Here is a 23,444-nt window from a genome sequence, read left to right as displayed (position 1 = left end):
CAGGAATGAAAAATAAGTTTCTCTTTTTCCACAGCTTCATGTGAGACCAGCTTTAATTTCTTCACATTCTTAGCATCAAAGAAAGAAGGTGTCAGAAAAACTTACTGCTTACATAAGTCAGATTTGTCATATTTTCAATTCTGTCATCCCTAGTAGTAACTTTTTAGTGAGTTCTAACTTCATTTCCTTACAAGTATAGGTTCATCTTGGGGCAGAGCAGCTCAGAATTGTCAGACCCATTCATTTAAATGTTAAGCTCAACTCTAACCAAAAATTGCAGAGTGCCCCTGGGGTCACTCCCAGCACTGGTTGTGGTAGACTTTCTAAAAATTTTGGGTTCACATAAATTTACTTGCATTCAATAATATATAATGATACAACTTGTTTATTTATTTATTCATTTTACATTTGGGGTCTCACTCAGCAGTGCTTAGGGGTTACTCTAGCTCTGCACTCAGCAATTACTCCTGATGATGATGCTTGGGAAACCATATGGGATGACAGGGATTGAACCCAGTTTGACCAAATGCAAGGCAAACACTCTACCTGCTGTACTATTGTTCCAGACCCTTTAAATTATACAGGTTTTGAAAATATACTCTCTATTCAATATATCCTTTGCTTCTAATAATTATTTATTTGGGAATTTTAGTATATTTTACATCTTCATTCGTGAGGTATGATTTAGAAAGTTACATTTAGAAAAATTCAACACTCTACATTTCAAATTTATGCACTAAATGAATGTTTTTGTACAATAGCTTGAAGACGGAGGTCAGAGGAACTGCAAAAAACTATGACTATCTTACTGGAAAGGTTATGGTGTCATGTTTGTGTATGTTTATGTAATTACATGGTTTGGTGACTATGTTTATTATAAACATATGATTTTTTTGCATATGAGAAATAACATACACGAGTCATATATTCTCAGCTATTAGTTATAGTTACATATATACATGTCTATAAGTAAATACAAATAAGTGCCATATGTTTATATGATTCATCTGTATATACTAAATAAATGAAATTATTCTATGAGAGGTTCTTATGTTTTCTACTGTGTTATTTCCTCTCCACTCAATTTTTTCCCTCATTTATTCACAGTTTATCTGATTCTTTTGTTTTTTAGGTGACTTTTGGGGGGCTACACCCAGGGTTGTCCAGGGCTTACTCCTGGCTCTGCACTCAGAGATGTATCCTCGTCAACTTGGAGAACCAGAATAGGTCCCAGGAATGGAACCTGGGTCAGCTGCCTGAAAAATACGTGCCCAAACCATATTATTATCTCTCTGGGGCCCGTAACTGATTTTTTTGTTTTTCTTTTTTTTATCACATATATAGGGCAATTGTCAATTACTTCATTTTCAGTGGGCACATATTTCCCATTCCTTTTCCTTAGCAGAACAGGTAGGGCATTTACCTTGCACGCAGCCAATCCACGTTCAATTACTCTGACCCTCTTCGGAGCTGGCAAGATACCGAGACTATCCTGCCCGCATGGCAGAGCCTGGCAGGCTACCCATAGTGTACTTGATATGCCTGAAATAGTAACAACAAGTCTGAAAATGGAGTCGTTATTGGTGCCCACTCAGTGGGCAAATCGATATACAACGGGAAGACAGTGCTATAGTGCTACAGTGCTATTATATATATTTATATATACACGAATCCCTCACATTTAAAGAGAATAACCATTTTTCCACAAATTTTTTTCTGTGTAAAATGTTGATAAACCTTGAATATAACACAATAGGTGAGATATGCCAAGCACAAAAACACAAATATTACTGATGTCACTTCTATGTGTCATCTTTACAAACAAAATGCCATAATATTTCCCAGGTGAGAGGGAAGCAGAAAGTAGAAATCACTGTTGAAATGATGCAAAACATCAACACTGGATGATAAAAAAGTTCAGTAATCTTTGGTAATCATTGCAAAACAATGTCAGCACGCTTCAAGCCAAACAAAAATTACATTAAAGTGGTTCTGTTGTTAAATGTTATACATATTTTGCCATAAAACAATAGTAAAGAAATGAAGAAAAGATATCCCTCATAAACACTTACCAAGAAACTAGAGTGGCTTAAATTTCAGGCAAAGTTGGCTTAACAGGAAGATAAAAATACTTAGAGATACATACTATAAAAAGGAAGAATTATTTTGAAAATGGAATAAATGTGTATACACATAACTCAGACTATCAAAATGTAACATAAAGGTGATAAGTAGACAAAAACTCAGTTTGATTAAAGATTTTAACACTCTACCATCAATAACTGAGTGGGCAATCAGAAAAATAAAACATACAGGTGTAGCTAAACATCAAAATAGTAAAATGAATCAATTGGATGGAACAAATTATGTTTATTAAACACTAACCCAAAAAGATCAGGGAACATATTTTTATCATATTCAGAATAAATATTCCATAAGCTATTTTACATCCAATGTCAGAAAACCACCCATGTTTAAAATATTATAAACAACACAGAGTTTGCTCTCTGACTACAATAAAATTAAACTAGATATAAATGTTTAAGGCTGACTGTAAAATCTTAAATAACATACATCAAAACAACTCATGGTTTAAAAAAAGTCTTAACACGTTTTTACTTATTTTAAAATCAATAAAAATTAACTGAATTAAAAAAACATTGCTTACAACTGCCTCTTAAGGCAGTGAAATGAAGAATGATAGACCCCATGAACACTTGGAATCACTTTCTTCGAATTCACATACTGGAAAATAAGAAAGACTTTTGTTATTTTAATTTAATTTTATTTTTATAAAGTAGTTCACAATATTTGATTACATTTAATATCGAACACCAATTCAACCAGCATTACACCTTTCCAACACCATATTTTGGATGTTTCCATTTAGATCCCCAACCTCTGCCCCCAAAGCAGAACTAAAATAATTCATTTTGTATTGTTATGAATAATCCGCTAAAGAAATAATCCAAAAAGGTTTTCTTAGAGGAAGATATGTAGAGACTGTTGTATTTCACCCAGAAGCCATTAACCCCTTCTATAAGAGATAACTAACATTTTGTTAAAGGTTAAGCCTTGTCTGCATACATATATTATATGTAACATATATAACATATATAATATATATTCCCCTAAGATTGGTTACGTTCAACTTTAAATCTCATAAATTGTGGTGTGCGAGTGTTGGAATATTAGTGGTGTAAAGTATGAGATTTCCAGCAATAGATTCACTCATGGGTGAGGCTCCACGTGAGCGTGTGGAGAGTAGCCGTGAGCTCCTGGGGCTGGGTCCTTTGGGGTCCTTAGATACCCAGATAGCTAAGAAACAGAGTAGACTTTCCAAGCAAAGTGACTGACTAGAGGAACGTGACGATGTTATTTGGAGGATGTTATTTGGAGGCACAAATAATACAATACATTACCATCAGAAATGATATCTGTACCTATATATTCATTGCAGCACGATTCACAACAGCCAAAATATGGAAACAAACCGAGTCCCTTAAACCAGATGACTGGTTAGAGAAACTTTGGTACATCTACACAGTGGAAAACTATGCAGCTGTTAGGTGAGATGAAGTCATGAAATTTTCTTATAAAAGGATAAACATGGAGGATATGATGCTAAGTGAAATGAGTCAGAAAGAGAGGGACAGACATAGAGGGACTGCACTCATTTGTGGAGTATAAAATAATGCCACACGAGGCTGACAAACAAGGACAGTAGTTACAAGAGCCAGGGGGATTGCTCCATAGCTGGAAGACTGCTTCATGAGTGGAGGGGATAAGGCAGATGGAATAGAGAAGGGATCACAAAGAAAATGATGGCTGGAGGAACCAGTTAGGATGGGAGATGCATGCCAAAAGTAGATAATGGACCAAATATGATGACCTCTCAGTGTCTGTGTTGCAAGCTATAACGCCAAAAAGTAGAGAAAGAGAGTATGGGGAATATTGTCTGCCATAGAGGCAGGTGGGAAAGGGGGAATATACCCGGGATGTTGGTGGTGGGGAATGTGCACTGGTGGAGGGATGGGTGTTTGATCATTGTGAGATTATAACCCAAACATGAAAGCTTGTATCTATCTCACAGTGATTCAATAAAATTAAAAAAAAAAGTGAATGAGTGGCGGATCCTGCATCAAGCCCTGGCTCTCCTGTGCATTAGATGGTGTTGGAGCAGCTCAGCGATTTCTGCTTTGGTTAGAATTGATCAGGCAGGGAACAGCCCGATGCACCTGATACCTGGGACTTTCTCTCATGTGGCCCAAGCAGCTCAGTCTCTCCAATCCCTGCACAGTCTATTCCCCAAGGTCTGTTTGCACTGAGGCAATTACGCTACTTTCTTTTCTTAACCAGGAAATTAGGGAAATTTGCTTGCTCTTCTCTATAAGATCTACAGTGATGCTCTTCTTATTGTTCTGGGTATCAGAACAGAAAGTTCAGGAGGTGAGGGACTCATGAATGCTTCTTTCTACTCTTTTTATTCTGATGTCTATGATAGAAGGTGGTGACTCAGAAACTAGATGGGAAGGTGCCTGAGCTACCCATGAGTGCTGAGGCAAGAGTGAGGAGTGAGGTTGAATTCTAGGAGAGCAAGATGTGTCTCTGTGTGTTTAGAAAGCTGTGTGATAGGCATGTGAATCTGTGCGATGATTCCTATTGATGTGATGTGAATATTTGTATGTTACTTCAAAAATTGTGTTGGATGTGTATGATATATCTCCTTATATAGAAAGGAAATGGAGAAAAATAGGAGATAAGAAGAGACATGAATGTAGAGACTGTGGAAGATGCATGCTATACATGACTGGAATATTTCGTCTCATTGGTCAGAAAACACGGAGCCAAATAAATTTCCATTAAGTACATGAAGAGAAGTTCTGAGTGTGATTTGAGATGTGTGCTCAAAACCTACTCTGTTCTCCTTCAATAACTTACATATTCTCCTCTATATGCAGATCTAATATTTAAATATGAGACTGAAGTGTCTGATCAGACAAATTTGTGTCCAGCTACAGAGGGCAGTTTTTCTAAATTTGCCAATTACCAACATGGGTAAAAAGACTCAAAATAATCAAAACACTCAAAATATTTAGTGATGTGAGATGTTGAATATTGACTTATTGAGTATTTCATTTATTATTCTGTTTGTATTTGCTCATGTCTTTGTCAAAGTAGTGGTTGTGTAAGTGAATGACTAAGAAGCACCAATCTCACGAATGCATATTCAGTGGACTGTCAATAGTGATTACATTACTGCACTGATTAAATATGTTCATGTGTGTTTCCACCTCTAGGAAATTATCACATAATACCTACTGTGCCAGTGCCTCAAAAGTCAATATTAGGATATTATCTTAAGATTGATACTTACATATCTGTATCTGAAATAATTTCCACATATAAAGGGTAAATATTGGACAATAATACAATATAAAACTTAAAATGAAAAATGTACACAAGTTATTTAGTGTCATGTCTGACATACAATAATTTCTCCAAGAAGATGAAGTATAACCATTATCTCTTCCTAATTGAAGTTTGTTGTAATCAAGATTCTAATTTCTCCAATAACTGAGTAAATGTAGGTTAAAAAGCTCAGGAATTTAAGAAAACTCCTACACAAGCCCTTCTCACTATCTTGGACATGGCCTGACATTTCCTGCTTGTGCTGAACTGTCTTCTGAGGTCTTGTCTGCATCAAATCTCCCACAACGGTCTGCTAATTTTCTTCTAGTTTCTTCCAGGCAGGACATACACAGAACATGTCCATGAGCATCCTGAGCTTGATGGAAGGCTCAAGTCATTGTCATCCCAGGTGGACATGAACCAAGATAACCAGTGTCCCTAAGGAATATAACAGTTCCTACTGGACTTGTTCTTCTTCTTCTATACCTGAATACAAAGGTCAGTATGGTTCATTCTTGGCAGTATGTGTTTGGCAATTCTAAGCTCTAACTTAGAGCTTCTAAAGGAATATTGAATTTAGAGTCTATCATCAGAGAGCTGGGGTCAAAGGTTTTTTCCACTACTTCTAAATTACCAGGTTATTCATATCTTTAAAATGATGCTGCTAGGGGCTGGAGTGGTAGCACAGCGGGTAGGGCGTTTGCCTTGCACGCGGCCGACCCGGGTTCGAATCCCAGCATCCCATATGGTCCCCTGAGCACCGCCAGGGGTGATTCCTGAGTGCATGAGCCAGGAGTGACCCCTGTGCATCGCCGGGTGTGACCCAAAAAGAAAAAAAAATAAAATAAAATAAAATGATGCTGCTATATATACCATTTAAGTTGCCGTATATATCATACAGCACCAAATACATATTTATTTGAAATTGAAGTGTTTAAAACAATGGGGATTAAATTATCTATAAGTGTAATTTCTTTAGATGTGAAGTGATATTACAATGTATGTCTTTTTATGATAACAGGAAGAATTATATACAGTGGTTAGGTGATGGATTATCCCTTAAAGATATATTTTCACCTATTTTACTTATGAATGATGTAACTTTGCACATTGAGATAACAAATCTATTGTTCTGAGTTATTAAAATGGATTAAATGCTGCTTCTTTGTGCTGTGCTGAGGTTTTATAAATGAAATTGCATATAAAATATGCCCCAAACAGTAACAACAAGTCTCACAATGCAGATGTTACTGGTGTCCACTCGAGCAAATCGATGAGCAACAGTATGACAGTGACACAGTGTTATAAATCCCTTGGAATGATGTGTGCATAGTGTCTATAAAAGATAAATATCTGCCACTATTGTTAATGTTGATTGTCACTTTTGGTGAAGAAAATACTATCTGGATATCTCTGACCAGTGAGGATCCAACAATTTTCATGGTAGTTATTCTATCCCAACATAGTTTCACATTATTTTAGTGGTAAATGATGAAAATTATCTCCTGTTCTGGTATTTTGCTTTGTTTTGTTCTGTGGCAACTCCTGCCGTACCCGGGCTTTCTCCTAGCAGTGTTCAGAGAGCCATTGGGGTCCTGGGGATTGAACATCAGTGTGACACACGTGCTACCTCTCTGGATCTCCATATCTTAATTTGTCACTGTCATGTCCTTGCCATCCAGTTGCTCAAGGATTTACTCAAGCAGGCACCAGTAACGTTTTCATTGTGAGAAATTTTGTTACTGCATTTGGCATATCGAGTATTGTGTAGGTGAGATACTCCCAGTAGCTTACTGGGCTCTCTGAGATGGATGTAGAAATTGAACTTGGGTTGGCTGCATGGAGGGCTAATGATGCCCTACCCACTCTGCTGTCTGTTAGTCATAGTGAGAGATATATCATTGGCATCTGAACGGTACAGACTATGGTGTATGCATCTGGTATTTTGAGAAATAGACAGGAGACTTGTTTCAATGTAACAGTTTAATATAAAATGGCTTTATTTTAAGGTTATTGCTATGAAAGTTACAGACTTTTCTCTCTTTATTTCATTCCCAGGAGAAACATGAGCAGCATGAAAAGAGATAATAAGACCACTGTGTCTGAATTTCTGCTACTAGGACTCCCCATACCTACAGAACATCAGGATTTGTTCTTCACCTTATTCCTAGTCATGTACATGGCCACGGTGCTGGGGAACCTGCTCATCATCCTGCTCATCCGGATGGACTCTCGTCTCCACACCCCCATGTACTTCTTCCTCAGCCACTTGGCTCTCACTGACGTGTCCTTCTCATCTGTCACTGTGCCCAAAATGTTGAAGGACATGCAGAGCATTCACAAGTCCATCCCCTATGCAGGGTGCATGTCACAGATGTACTTTTTCATGTGGTTTGGTTCGGTTGACAACATACTTCTTGCAGTGATGGCCTATGACAGGTATGTGGCTATCTGTCAGCCACTCCACTATACCACCATTATGAGGCACGAGAAATGTGTCTCATTAGTTACTGCATCCTGGATCTACTGTTCTCTCCGATCTCTGTTGCACACCCTCCTCTTGATTCGAGTTTCCTTTTGTGATAACAATACCATCCCACACTTCTTCTGTGAACTCCCTGTTCTCTTGAAAATCAGCTGTTCAGATGTCTCACTCAATGAATGGGTTCTCTTCATTGAGGTTGGAATAGATGTTTTTTTACCGTTTATGGCTATTGTGGGCTCTTATATTCACATATGGGCCACTGTGCTGAAGGATCCTTCTGCTAAGAGATTCTTCAAAGTCCTTTCTACCTGTGGTTCCCATCTCCTCGTTGTGTCTTTATTCTATGGAACTGTTGCAGAAGTATACGTTTTCTCCTCGCCATCCGTGTCCAGTGCTAAAGAAATAGCTGCTTCTGTGATGTATATGATAGTCACCCCCATGCTGAACCCTTTCATCTACAGTCTGAGAAACAGAGATATAAAACAGGCCCTAAAATTATTTGTTAACAAAATGAAGTCTTGTAGCTCAAATAACTTAATATGAATGCGTTTTCAAATATACAGTCAGATGAACATGGAAGCTATTATCTTAGCTCTTAGTGTTCTGATGAAACTGTCTTCACCCAATATCAGAGTAGTTGGGATTCTCATGTCACACTCTGCTGACATTCCTCAGAGAGATTTCATTACTCCATTTTCACTGACTGGTGGATTTTCATACCATTGAGTAGAATTCATGGTGTCATATATCAGCTTGTTGAGTTGAGGAATGGGATAGTGGTAAAGATGATAACTGGCAGGAATGAAAAAGAAGTTTGTCTTTTTTCCACCGCTTCATGTGAGAACAGCCTTAATTTCTTCAGATTCTTAGCATCAAAGAAAAATGGTGGCAGAAAAACTTACTGCTTACATAAGTCAGATTTCTAATATTTTCAATTCTGTCATCCCTAGTAGTAACTTTTCAGTAACTTTTAACTTCATTTCCTTACAAGTATAGGTTCATCTTGGGGCAGAGCAGCTCACATTTGTCAGACCCATTCATTTAAATGTTAGGCTCAACCCTAACCCAAAATTGCAGGAGTGCCTCTGGAGTCACGCAAAGCACTTGTTGTCGTAGACTTTCTAAAAATTTTGGGTTCACATAAATTTAATTGCATTCAGTAATATATAATGGTAAAAGTTATTTGTTGATTTATTTTGCATTTGGGGGTCACACTCAGCAGTGCTCAGGGGTTACTCTAGCTCTGCACTCAGCAATTACTCCTGATGATGATTGGGAAACCATATGGAATGCCGGGGATTGAACCCTGGTTGACCACGTACAAGGCAAACACTCTACCTGCTATACTATTGTTCCAGTCCCTACAAATTATACAGGTTTTGAAAATATACTCTTTATTCAATATATCCTTTGCTTCTAATAATTATTTCTTTGGGAATTTTAGAATATTTTATATCTTCATCCATGAGATATGATTTAAAAAGTTACATTTCGAAAATTCAACACTCTACACCTGAAATTTATGCACTAAATGAATGTTTTTGTACAATAGTATAAAAATGGAGGTCAGAGGAACTGCAAAAAACTATGACTGTCTTCCTGGAAAGGTTATGGTGCCATGTATGTGTATGGTTAAATAATTACATGGTTCTGTAACTATGTTTATAGTAAACATATGATATATTTGCATATGAGAAATGACACACAAGAGTCATATATGCTTAGCTATTAGTTTTATTTACATATATACATGCCCATAAGTAAATACAAATAAGTGCCATATGTTTATATGATTCACCTCTGTATATACTAAATAAATGAAATTATTCTATGAGATGTTCTTATGTTTTCTACTGTGTTATTTCCTCTCCACTCAATTTTTCTCTCATTTCTTCACATTTTATCTTTTTGTTTTGTTTTTTTTTTTGGTTTCTTTATGGGGGCTACACCATGGGTTGTCCAGGGTTTAATCCTGGCTCTGCACTCAGGGATGAATCCTGGTCAACTTGGAGAACCAGAATAGGTACCAGGAATGAAACCTGGATCGGCTGCCTGAAAAATAAGTGCCCTAGCCATAGAATTATCTCTCTGGAGCCCCTAACTGATTTTTTGTTTTTCTTTTTTTATCATATATATAGGGCAATTGTAAATTAGTTCATTTTCAGTGGGCACATATTTCCCATTCCTTTTCCTTAGCACAGCAGGTAGGGCATTTACCTTGCACACAGCCAACCAAGTTTCTATTCCTCCGCCCCTCTTGGGAGCCAGCAAGCTACTGAGAGTATCCTGCCCAAATGGCAGAGCCTGGCAAGCTACCCATGGTGTACTTGATATTCCCGAAATAGTAACAAGAAGTCTCACAATTGAGTCATTATTGATGCCCACTCAAGCAAATCAATATACAATGGGAAGACAGTGCTACAGTGCTAATATATATATATATATGTATGTATATATATATATATATACACGACTCCCTCACATTTAAAGAGAATAAACATTTCCCCACAAATTTTTTCTGTGTAAAATGTCTATGAACCTTGAAGATAATACAATATGTGAGATATGCCAAGCACAAAATCACAAATATTACAGATGTCACTTCTATGTGTCATCTTTACAAACAAAATGCCATAATATTTCCCAGGTGAGAGGGAAGCAGGATGTGGAAATCACCGTTGAAATGATGCAAAACATCAATACTGGATGATGAAAAGGTTCCGTAATCTTTGGTAATCATTGCAAAACAATGTCAAAACGCTTCAAGCCAAACACAAATTACAGTAGAGTGGTTCTGTTGTTAAATGTTATACATATTTTGCCATAACACAATAGTAAAGAAATGAAGGAAAGGTATCCCACATAAACACTTACCAAGAAAGCTAGAGTGGCTTAAATTTCGGACAATATTGGCCTACCAGGAAGATAAAAATACTTAGAGATGCATACTATAAAAAGGAAGATTTTTTTTTTGAAAATGCAATAAATGTGTATACACATAACTCAGACTACCAAAAAGTAAGATAAAGGTGATAAGTAGACAAAAACTCAGTTTGATTAAGGATTTTAACATTCTACCATCAATAACTGAGTGGTTAATCTGATTAAAAAAAAAACCATGAGGATGTAGCTAAACATCAAAATAGTAAAATGAATAAACTAGATAAACCTAATTATCTTTATTAAACACTCACCCAACAAGATCAGGGAACATGTTTATCATATTCAGAATAAATATTCTATAAGCTTGTTTACATCCAAAGTCATAAAACCACCCATGTTTAAAATATTATAAATCACACAGAGTTTGCTCTCTGACTACAATAAAATTAAACTAGATATAAATGTTTAAAGATGGCTGTAAAATCTTAAATAACATACATCAAAAAATTCATGGTTTAATAAAAGTCTCAACATGTTTATACTTATTTTAAGATCAATAAAAATTAACAGAATTTATAAATGGTTGCTTACAACTGCCTCTTAAGGCAGTGAAATGAAGAATGATATACCACATGAACACTTGGAATCACTTTCTTTGAATTCACATACTGGAAAATAAGAAAGACTTTTGTTTTTTAATTTAATTTTATTTTTATAAAGTAGTTCCCAATATTTGATTACATTTAATATCTGACACCAATCCCACCACCATTACAAGTTTCCAACACCATATTTTGGATGCTTCCGACCACTTCCCCAAAGAAGAACCAAAATAATTTATTTTGTATTGTTATGAATAATTCGCTACAGAAATGATCCAAAAAAGGTTTCTTAGAGGAAGATATGTGAAGATTGTTGTATTTCTCCCAGAAGACAGTAATCCCTTCTATAAGAGATAACTAACATTTTGTTAAAGGTTAAGCCTTGTGTGCATATATATATTACATATAATATATATATATATTCCCCTAAGATTGGTTGCCTTCGACTTTAAACCTCATAAAATGTGGTGTGCTAGTCTTGGAATATTACTGGTGTAAAGTATGAGATGTCCAGGAATAGATTCACTCATGGGTGGGGCTCCACCTGAACATGTGAAGAGCAGCCGTGAACTGCTGAGCTGGGTCCTTTGGGCTCTTTGATGCCCGGATAACTAAGAAACAGAGTAGACTTTCCAAGCAAAGTGGGTGACTTGAGGAACTTGAGGATGTTTTTTGGAGGATGTTATTTGGAGGCACAAATAATAAAATACATTCCCATCACAAATAACATCTGTACCTATAAATTCATTGCAGCACTGTTCACAATAGCAAAAAAATGGAAACAACCCGAGTGCCTTAAACCAGAAACTTTGGTACATCTAAACAGTGGAAAACTATGCAGCTGTTAGGTGAGATGAAGTCATGAAATTTGTTAATAAATGGATAAATATGGAGAGTATGATGCTAAGTGAAATGAGTCAGAAAGAGAGGGACAGACATAGAGGGACTGCACTCATTTGTGGAGTATAAAAGTATAAAATAATGTCACACGGGGCTGGCAACCAAGTACAGTAGATACAAGGGCCAGGGGGGTTGCCCCATAGCTGGAAGACTGATTTGTGAGCGGAGGAGAGAAGGCAGATGATATGGAGAAGGGATCACTAAGAAAATGATGGCTGGAGGAACCAGTTGGGATGGGAGATGTGTGCCAAAGCAGAAAATGGACCAAACATGATGACCTCTCAGTGTCTGTGTTGCAAGCTATAAAGCCCAAAAGTAGAGAGAGAGTATGGGGAATATTGTTTGCCATAGAGGTAGGGGCAGGGTGATAAAGGGAGGGGGTATACCCGGGATATTGGTGGTGGGGAATGTGCACTGGTGGAGGGATGACTGTTTGATCATTGTGAGATTGTAACCCAAACATGAAAGCTTAAAACTATCTCACGGTGATTCAATAAAATTTAAAAAAAAAAAAAAACAGTGAATGAGTGGTGAATACTGCATCCAGCCCTGGCTGACCTATGCACTGGCTGGTGTTGGAGCAGCCTAGTGATTTCTGCTTTGGCCTGAATTGAGCAGGCAGGGAACAGCCCAGATGCCCCTGATACCTGGAACCTTCTCTCAGGTGGCCCGAGCAGCTCATTCTCTCCAGTCCCTGCACGGGCTGTTCCCCAAGGTCTGATTGCACTTGAGGCAATTAATCTACTTTCTTTTCCTAACCAGGAGCTTACGGAAAATTGCTTGCTCTTCTCTATAAGATCCACAAAGTGGTGCTCTTCTTATTGTTCTGGGTATCAGAACAGAAAGTTCAGGAGGTGAAGGACTCTTGGATGCTTCTTTCTACTCTTTTTATTCTGACTCCTATGATAGAAGGTGGTGACTCAGAAACTAGATGGGAAGGTGCCTGAGCTACCCACCAGTGCTGAGGCCAGAGTGAGGAGTCAGGTTGAATTCTAGGAGAGCAAGATGTGTCTCTGTGTGTTTAGAAAGCTGTGTGATAGGCATGTGTGTCTGTGTGTTGATTCCTGTTGGTGTGATGTGAATATTTGTATGTTTCTCCAAAAATTGTGTTGGATGTGTGTGATATATCTCCTTATTTAGAAAGAAAAATGGAGAAAAACAGAAGGAGATAAGAAGAGAGATTGATGTAGTGACTGTGAAAAATGAATGAGATACATGATTGGATTCTTTCCTCTCATTGGTCAGAAAACACGGAGGCAAATAAATTTCCATTAAGTACATGAAGAGCAGTACTGAGTGTGATTTGGGATGTGTGGTCAAAACCTGATCTGTTCTCCTTCAGTGACTTACATATGCTCCTCTATGTGCAGATCTAATACTTAAATATGAGACTGAAGTGTCTGATCAGACAAATTTGTGTTCAGCTACAGAGGGCAGTTTTTTAAATTTGTCAATATGGAGCATGGGAAAAAAGACTCAAAATACTCAAAAGACTCAAAACACTTAGTGATGTGAAATGTTGAATATTGACTTATTGAGTATTTCATTTGTTATTATGTTTGTATTTGCTCATGTCCTTGTCAGAGTAGTGGTGGTGATAGTGAATGACTAGGAAGCACCGATCTCACCAGTGCATATCTAGTGCACTATCAATAGTGATTACATTACTGCACTGATTAAATATGTTCATGTGTGTTTCCGCCTCTAGGAAAGTATCACATAATACCTACTGTGCCAGTGCCACAATAGGTAATATTAGTATATTATCTGAAGACTGATACTTACATATCTGTATCTGAAATAGTTTTTACTTATATAGGGTAAATATTTGATCATAATACAATATCAAAACATCAAATGAAAAATGTACACAAGTTATTTAGTATCATGTCTGACATACAATAAGTTCTCAAAGAAAGATGCAGTATAACCATTATCTCTCCCCAATTGTAGTGTTATTGACATCAAGATTCTTATTTCTTCAATGTCTGAGTAAACATAGGTTAAAAAACTAAGGAATTTAAGAAAACTCCTACACAGGCCCTTCTCACAATCTTGGACATGGCCTGACATTTCCTGCTTGTGTTAACTGTCTTCTGAGGACTCGCCTGCATCACATCTCCCACAATGGCCTGCTAATTTTTTTCTAGTTTCTTCCAGGCAGGACATACACAGAACATTTACATGAGCATCCTGGGCTTGATGGAAGGCTCAAGTCATTGTCATCCAAGGTGGACATGAACCAAGATAGCCAGTTTCCCAAAGGAATATAACAGTTCCTATTGGACTTGTCCTTCTTCTCCTATACCTGAATACAAAGGTCAGTATGGTTCATTCTTGACAGTATGTGTTTGGCAATTCTAACTTCTAACTTAGAGTTTCTAAGGGAATATTGAATTTAGAGTCTACCATCAGAGAGCTGTGGTCAAAGGTTTTTTCCACTACTTCTAAATTATCAGGTTGTTCATATCTTTGAAATGATGCTGCTATATATACCATTTAAGTTTCCGTATATATCATACAGCACAAATGCATATTTATTTGAAATTAAACTGTTTAAAAAATGGGGATTAAATGATCTATAAGTGTAATTTCTTTAGATGTGAAGTGATATTACAATGCATGTCTTTTTATTATAAGAAAGAATAATGACAATTATATACAGTGGCTAGGTGATGGATTATCCCTAAAAGTTATATTTTCAGCTATTTTACTTATGAATGACATAACTTTCCAAATTTAGATAACATATCTATTGTTCCCAGTTTTGAAAATGGATCAAATACTGCTTTTTTATGCTCTGCTGAGGTTTTATAAATTAAATTGCATATAAAATACGCCCCAAACAGTGAAAACAAGTCTCAAAATAGAGTCGTTACTGGTGCCATCTCAAAGAAATCGATGAGCAATGGGATGACAGTGATACAGTGATATAAATCTCTTGCAATGATCTTTGCATAGTGTCTATAAAGGATCAATATTTGCCACTATTATTAATGTTGATAGTCACTTTTGGTAAAGAAAATACTAGCTGGATATCTCTGACCAGTGCAGATCCAATAATTTTTATGGTAGTTATTCTATCCCAAGGAAGTTTCACATTATTTTAATGGTAACTGATGAAAGTTATCTTCTGATACTCAGGCATTTTGCTTTGTTTTGTTCTGTGGCACATCCTGCTGTGCCTGGGTTTACACATGGCAGAGTTCAGAGAGCAATCTGAGGTCCTGGGGATTGAAATCAGTATGACACACATGCTACCTCTCTGAATGTCCATATCTTTATGTTGTCACTGTAATGTCAATACCATCCAGTAGCTCATGGAGTTGCTCAAGTGGGCACCATTAATGTCAGATTGTGAGAAATGTTATTACTGTTTTTGGAATATCAAATACTATGCAGGCAAGATACTCCTGGTAGCTTGCTGGCTCTCCAAGAGGGATGTAGGAATTGAACCTGGGTTGACCACATACAACGCTTACGCCCTATCCACTGTGTTATCACTCCAACCCATATTTATATTATCATAGTAAATTACTAAGTTTGACCTGCATGATACAAGGTATAAAATCATTCAACATTGAGACCGCGTTATGCTCAGAGAGCTTTATGTAGTACCTGGGACACAACGATATAGTTTGAAGCTTTTTTTTCTGAGAAAAAGAAAATTATCCTCCTGTTCAAGAAGGAAGTATGTTTTTCATAGTGAAGTGATATACTATAGGCATCTGAATGGTATAGACTCTGTTCTATGCATCCGCTGATTTGAGAAATAGACAGGAGACTTGTTTGAATGTAAGACTTTCATATAAAAATGGCATTATTATAAGGTTATGGCTATAAAAGTTCCGGATTTTTCTCTCTTTATTTCATTCCCAGCGAAAACATGAGCAGCATAAAAAGAGGTAATAAGAGTAGTGTGTCTGAATTTTTGCTTATGGGACTCCCTATACCTCCAGAACATCAGGGTTTGTTCTTCACCTTATTCCTGGTCATGTACCTGGCCACGGTGCTGGGGAACCTGCTCATCATCCTGCTCATCCGGATGGACTCTCGTCTCCACACCCCCATGTACTTCTTCCTCAGCCACTTGGCAATCACTGACGTGTCCTTCTCATCTGTCACTGTGCCCAAAATGTTGAAGGACATGCAGAGCATTCACAAATCCATCTCCTATGCAGGGTGCATGTCACAGATGTATTTTTTCATATGGTTTGGCAGTGTCGACAATTTACTTCTTGCATTGATGGCCTATGACAGGTATGTGGCCATCTGTCAGCCGCTACACTATGCCACTATCATGAGGCAAGAGAAATGTGTCTCATTAGTTTCTGCATCCTGGGTCTATGGTTCTCTCAGATCTCTGTTGCACACCCTCCTCTTGGTTCGAGTGTCCTTTTGTGATGACATTACCATCCCCCACTTCTTCTGTGAACTCCCTGTTCTTTTGAAGATGAGCTGTTCGGATGTCTCACTCAATGAATGGGTTCTCTTCTTTGAGGTTGGAATAGATGCTTTCCTTCCTTTCATCGCTATTGTGGGCTCTTATATCCGCATATGGGCCACTGTGCTGAAGGATCCTTCTGCTAAGAGATTCTTCAAAGTCCTTTCTACCTGTGGTTCCCATCTCCTCGTTGTGTCTTTATTCTATGGATCCATTGCGGAAGTATACGTTTTCTCCTCGCCATCCATGTCCAGTGCTAAAGAAATAGCTGCTTCTGTGATGTATATGATAGTCACCCCCATGCTGAACCCTTTCATCTACAGCCTGAGAAACAGAGATATAAAACAGGCCTTCAAATTATTTGTTAACAGAATGAAGTCTTGTAGCTCAAATAATATAACATGAATGCGTTTTCAAATATATAGTCAGATAAACATGGAAGCTACTATCTTAGCTCTGACATTCTGAGTGTTCTGATAGAAACTGTCTTCACACAATATCAGAGTGGTTGGGAACTCATGTCACACTCTGCTAATATTTCTCAGACAGATTTCATTATTCCAACAGATTTCACTGACTGAGGGATTTTCATACCAATGGATAGAATTCATGCTGCCATATTTCAGCTTGTTGTGGTTAAGAATGACAGTGGTAAAGATAATAACTGGTAGAAATGAAAAAGAAATTTCTCTTTTTCCACAGTTCATGAGAGACCAGCCTTAATTTCTTCAGATTTTAAGCATCAAAGAAAGACGGTGGCAGAACAAGTTACTGCTTTCATAAGTCAGATTTCTAGTATTTTCAATTCTGTCATCCTACTAGTAACTTCTCAGTGACTCCTAACTTCATTTCCTTATAAGTATGGGTTCAAATTGAGGCAGAGCAGCTCAGAATTGTCAGACCCATTCATTTAAAAGTTAGGCTCACCTGTAACCAAAAATTAAAGGAGTGGCTCTGGGGTCACTCCCAGCACTGGCTGTGGTAGACTTTCTAAAAATTATGGGTTCATATAAATTTACTTGCATTAAATAATATATAATGAAAAGTTATTTATTTTCAATAATATATAATGATACAAGTTATTTATTTATTTATTTATTTTACATTTGGGGTCACACTCACCGGTGCTCAGGGGTTAGTCTAGTTCTGCACTCAGCAATTACTCCTGATGATGCTTGGGAAACCATATGGGATGCCGGGGATTCAAACCCAGATAGACCAAGTGCAAGGCAAACACTCTACCTGCTATACTAATGTTCCAGTCTCTATAAATTATACAGGATTTGAAACTATAGTCTCTATGCAATAAATCCTTTTCTTCTAATAATCATTTCTTTGGTAATTTTAGAATATTTTACATCTTCATCCATGAAGTATGATGTAGAGAGTTACATTTAGAAAAATTCAACACCCTACACTTGAAATTTATGCACTAAATTAATGTTTTTGTACAATAGTATGAAAACAGAGGTCAGAGGAACTGCAAAAAACTATGACTGTCTTACTGAAAAGGTTATGGTACCATGTTTGTGTATGTTTATATAATTACATGGATTGGTGACTATGTTTATAGCAAACGTGATTTTTTACATATGAGAAATAACACACACAAGAGTCATATATGCTTAGCTATTAGTTATATTTACAAATAAACATGTTCATAAGTAAATACAAATAAGTGCCATATATTTGTATGATTCATCAATATATACTAAATAAATGAAATTATTCTGAGAGATTCTTATGTTTTCTACTGTGTTATTTCCTCTCCACTCAGTTTGTCTCTCATTTCTTCACAGTTTATCTGATTCTTTTGTTTTTTAGGTGTCTTTTTGGGGGCTACACCCAAGGTTGTCCAGGGCTTACTCCTGGCTCTGCACTCAGGGATGAATCCTGGTCAACTTGGAGAACCAGATGAGGTCCCAGGGATGGAACCTGGATCAGCTGCCTGAAAAATAAGTGCCCTAGCCATAGTAGTCTCTCTGGGGCCCCTAACTGATTTTATTGCTCTTCTTTTTTCTATCGTATATATCGGGCAATTGCCAATTGGTTCATTTTCAGTGGGCACATATTTACCATTCCTTTTTCTTAGAACAGCAGGTAGGACATTTACCTTGCACGTGACCAACCCAGGTTCGATTCCTCTGCCTCTCTTGGGAGCAGGCAAGGTACCTAGAATATCTGCCCTCATGGCAGAGCCTGGCAAACTACCCATGGTGTGTTTGATATGCCCAAAACTGTAACAACAAGTCTCATAATGGAGTCGTTACTGGTGCTCTCTCGAGCAAATCGATGTACAACAGGAAGACAGTGCTACAGTGCTTCAGTGCTATCATATATATATATATATATATATATATACATATATATATATGCATCCCACACATTTAAAGAGAATAACTATTTTCCCCACAAATTATTTTTGTGTAAAATGTTTATAAACCTTAAAAGTAACACAATATGTGAGATATGACAAGCACAAAAACACAAATATTTCTGATGGCACTTCTATGTGTCATCTTTACAATCAAAATGCCATAATATTTCCCAGGCGAGGGAAGCAGGGACTGAAAATCACTGTTGAAATGATGCAAAACATCAACACCGGATGATGAAAACGTTCAGTAATCTTTGGTAATCATTGCAAAACAATGTCAAAATGCTTCAAGCCAAACACAAATTATATTAAAGTGGTTCTATTGTTAATTGTTATACATATTTTGCCATAAAACAATAGTAAAGAAATGAAGAAAAGATATCCCACATAAACACTTACCAAGAAAACTAGAGTGGCTTAAATTTCAGACAATATTGGCCTACCAGGAAGATAAAAATAGACATACATACTATGAAAAGGAAGATTTATTTTGAAAATGCAATAAATGTGTATACACATAACTCAGACTACCAAAATCTAACATAAAGGTGATAAGTAGACAAAAACTCAGTTAATTAAGGATTTTAACACTCTACCCTCAATAACTGAGTGGTCGATCAGATAAAAAAAAACATGAGGATGTAGCTAAACATCAAAATAGTAAAATGAATCAACTGAATAGACCTAATTGTGTTTATTTAACACTCACTCAACATGATCAGGGAACATATTTCTATAATATTCAGAATAAATATTCTATAAGCTAGTTTACATCCAAAGTCATAAAACACACCCATGTTTGAAACATTATAAATCACACAGAGTTTGCTCTCTGACTACAATAAAATTAAAATAGATATAAATGTTTAAAGATGGCTATATAATCTTAAATAACATACAACAAAAAAGTCATGGGTTAAAAAAGTTTCAACATGTTTTTACTTATTGTAAGATCAATAGAAGTTAACAGAATTTATAAATGGTTGCTTAAAACTGCCTCTTAAGGCAGTGAAATGAAGAATGATATACCACGTGAACACTTGGAATCACTTTCTATGAATTCACATACTGGAAAATAAGAAAGACTTTTGTTTTTTAATTTAATTTTATTTTTATAAAGTAGTTCACAATATTTGATTACATTTAATATCGAACACCAATCCCACCACCATTATACCTTTCCAACACTATATTTTGGATGTTTCCATCCTGAGCCCCAACCCCTGACCCCAAAAAAGAACCAAAATAATTTATTTTGTATTGTTATGAATAATACACTACAGAAATGATCCAAAAAAGGTTTCTTAGAGTAAGATATGTAGAGACTGTTGTATTTCACCCAGAAGTCAGTAATTCCTTCTATAAGAGATAACTAACATTTTGTTAAAGGTTAAGCCTTATGTGTATATAGATATTATATATTATATATAATATATATATATATTATCCTAAGATTGGTTGAGTTCAACTTTAAATCTCATAAAATGTGATGTGATAGTCTTGGAATATTAGTGGTGTAAAGTATGAGATATCCAGAAATAGATTCCCTTCTGGGTGAGGCTCCACCTGAGCGTGTGGAGAGCAGCCGTGAGCTGCTGTGTCTGGGTCCTTTGTGCTCCTTTGACGCCGAGATAACTAAGAAACAGAGTAGACTTTCCTAGCAAAGTAGGTGAGTCCAGAAAATTGAGGGTGTTATTTGGAGGATGTTATTTGGAGGCACAAATAATAAAATACATTCCCATCAGAAATGACATCTGTAGCTATATATTCATTGCAGCACTGTTCACAATAGCCAAAATATGGAAACAACCCGAGTGCCCTAAAACAGATGACTGGTTAGAGAAACTTTGGTACATCTACATAGTAGAAAACTATGCAGCCGTTGGGTGAGTTGAAGTCATGAAATTTGTTAATAAATGGATAAACATGGAGATTATGTTGCTAAATGAAATGAGACAGAAAGGGAGGAACAAACATAGAGGAACTGCACTCATTTGTGGAGTATAAAATAATGTCACATGAGGCTGATAACCAAGGACAGTAGGTACAAGCTCCAGGGGGATTGCTCCATAGCTGGAAGACTGCTTCATGAGCGGAGGGGAGAAACAGATGGTATAGAGAAGAAATCACGAAGAAAATGATGCTGGAGGAACCAGTTGGGATGGGAGATGCATGCCAAAGGTAGATAATGGACCAAACATGATGACCGCTCAGTGTCTGTGTTGCAAGCTATAATGCCCAAAATAGAGAGAGAGTATGGGGAATATTGTCGACAAAGAGGCAGAGGGAGGGTGAAAAACGGGGGGTGTACCCAGCATATTGGTGGTGGGGAGTGTGCACTGGTGGAGGGATGGGTGTTTGATCATTGGGAGATTGTAACCCAAACATGAAAGCTTGTAACTATGTCATGGTGATTCAATAAAATTAACAAAAAACGGTGAATGAGTGGTGGATCCTTCATCCAGCCCTGGCTGACCTATGAACTGGCTGGTGTAGGAGCAGCTCAGTGATTTCTGCTTCAGCCAAAATTAAGCAGGCAGGGAACATCCCAGATGTCCTTGGTACCTGGAGCCTTGTCTCAGGTGGCCAAAGCAGCTCATTCTCTCCAGTCCCTGCACGGGCTATTCCCCAAGGTCTGATTGCACTGGAGGCAATTACTCTACTTTCTTTTCTTAACCAGGAGCTTAGGGAAAATTGCTTGATCTTCTCTATAAGATCTACAAAGTGGTACTCTTCTTATTGTTCTGGGTATCAGAACAGAAAGTTCAGGAGGTGAGGGACTCATGAATATTTCTTTCTACTCTTTTTATTCTGATGTCTATTATAGAAGGTGGTGACTTAGAAACGAGGTACCCACGAGTGCTGAGTCCAGAATGAGGAGTGAGGTTGAATTCTAGGAGAGCAAGATGTGTCTCTGTGTGTTTGGAAAGCTGTGTGATAGGCATGTGAGTCTGTGTCTTGATTCATGTTGGTGTGATGTGAATATTTGTATATTTCTTCAAAAATTATGTTGGATGTGTGTGATATATCTCCTTATATAGAAAGAAAAGTGGAGAAAAACAGGAGATAAGAAGAGACATGGATGTAGTGACTGTGGAAGATGCATGATATACATGATTGGATACTTTCCTCTCATAGATCAGAAAGCACAGAGCAGAATAAATTTCCATTAAATACACGAAGAGAAGTTCTGAGTGTGATTTGGGATGTGTGAACAAAACCTACTCTGTTCTCCTTCAGTGATTTACATGTTCTCCTCTGTGTGCAGATCTAATATTTAAATATGAAACTGAAGTGTCTGATCAGACAAATTTGTGTGTAGCTACAGAGGGCAGTATTCTAAATATGTCAATAACGAGCATGGGAAAAAAGACTCAAAATACTTAAAAGACTCAAGACACTTCGTGATGTGAGATGTTAAATATTGACTTATTGAGTATTTAATTTATTATATTGCTTGTATTTGCTCATGTCTTTGTCAGAGTAGTGGTGGTGTAAGTGAATGACAAGAAAGACATATCTCACCGGTGCATATCTATTCGACTACCAATAGTGATTAAATTACTGCACTGATTAAATATGTTCATGTGTGTTTCCACCTCTAGGAAAGTATTACATTATAACTACTGTGCCAGTGCCTCAATAGGTAATATTAGGATATTATCTGAAGACTGATACTTACAAACTGTATCTGAAATAATTTCCAGTTTTAAGGGGTAAATATTTGATCATAATACAATATCAAACTTCAAATGAAAAATGTACACAAGTAATTTAGTATCATGTCTGAAATACAATAAGTTCTCAAAGAAGATGAAGTATAACCATTATCTCTCCCCAATTGCAGTGTTATTGCCATCAAGGTTCTTATTTCATCAATGTCTGAGTAAACATAGGTTAAAAAGCTAAGGAATTTAAGAAAACTCCTATACAGGCCCTTCTCACAATCTTGGACACAGCCTGACATTTCCCCCTTGTGCTGTGCTGTCTTCTGAGGTTTTGCCTGCATCAAATCTCCCACAATGGTCTGCCAATTTTCTTCTAGTTTCTTCCAGGGAGGACATTCACAGAACATGTCCATGAGCATCCTGGCCTTGATGGAAGGCTCAAGTCACTGTCATCCCAGGTGGACATGAACCAAGATATCCAGTGTCCCTAAGGAATATAATGATTCCTAGTGGGCTTGTCCTTCTTATGGTATACGTGAATACAAAGGTCAGTATGGTTCATTCTTGGCACTATGTGTTTGGCAATTCTAAGCTCTAACTTAGAGCTTCTAAGGAAATATTGAGTTTAGAGTCCACCATCAGAGAGCTGTGGTCAAAGGTTTTTTCCATTTTT

At 37.0% G+C, this 23,444-nt stretch overlaps 1 protein-coding gene across 1 annotated transcript; it reads left to right on the top strand.

Moving 5' to 3' along the window:
- Positions 1–7,486: 7,486 nt before the first annotated feature.
- On the top strand, positions 7,487–17,131 carry LOC129401919 (olfactory receptor 1J4-like). The gene is made up of 3 exons (XM_055125104.1): positions 7,487–7,981; positions 9,505–9,517; positions 16,188–17,131. The coding sequence occupies exons 1-3, from the start codon at positions 7,487–7,489 to the stop codon at positions 17,129–17,131; spliced, it is 1,452 nt and encodes a 483-aa protein (XP_054981079.1).
- Positions 17,132–23,444: the final 6,313 nt, after the last annotated feature.

The sequence above is a fragment of the Sorex araneus genome, chromosome 1 (genome assembly GCF_027595985.1).
Source record: "Sorex araneus isolate mSorAra2 chromosome 1, mSorAra2.pri, whole genome shotgun sequence".
Classification (NCBI taxonomy): Eukaryota; Metazoa; Chordata; class Mammalia; order Eulipotyphla; family Soricidae; genus Sorex; species Sorex araneus.
This window is presented reverse-complemented; position numbering and strand designations above follow the sequence as displayed.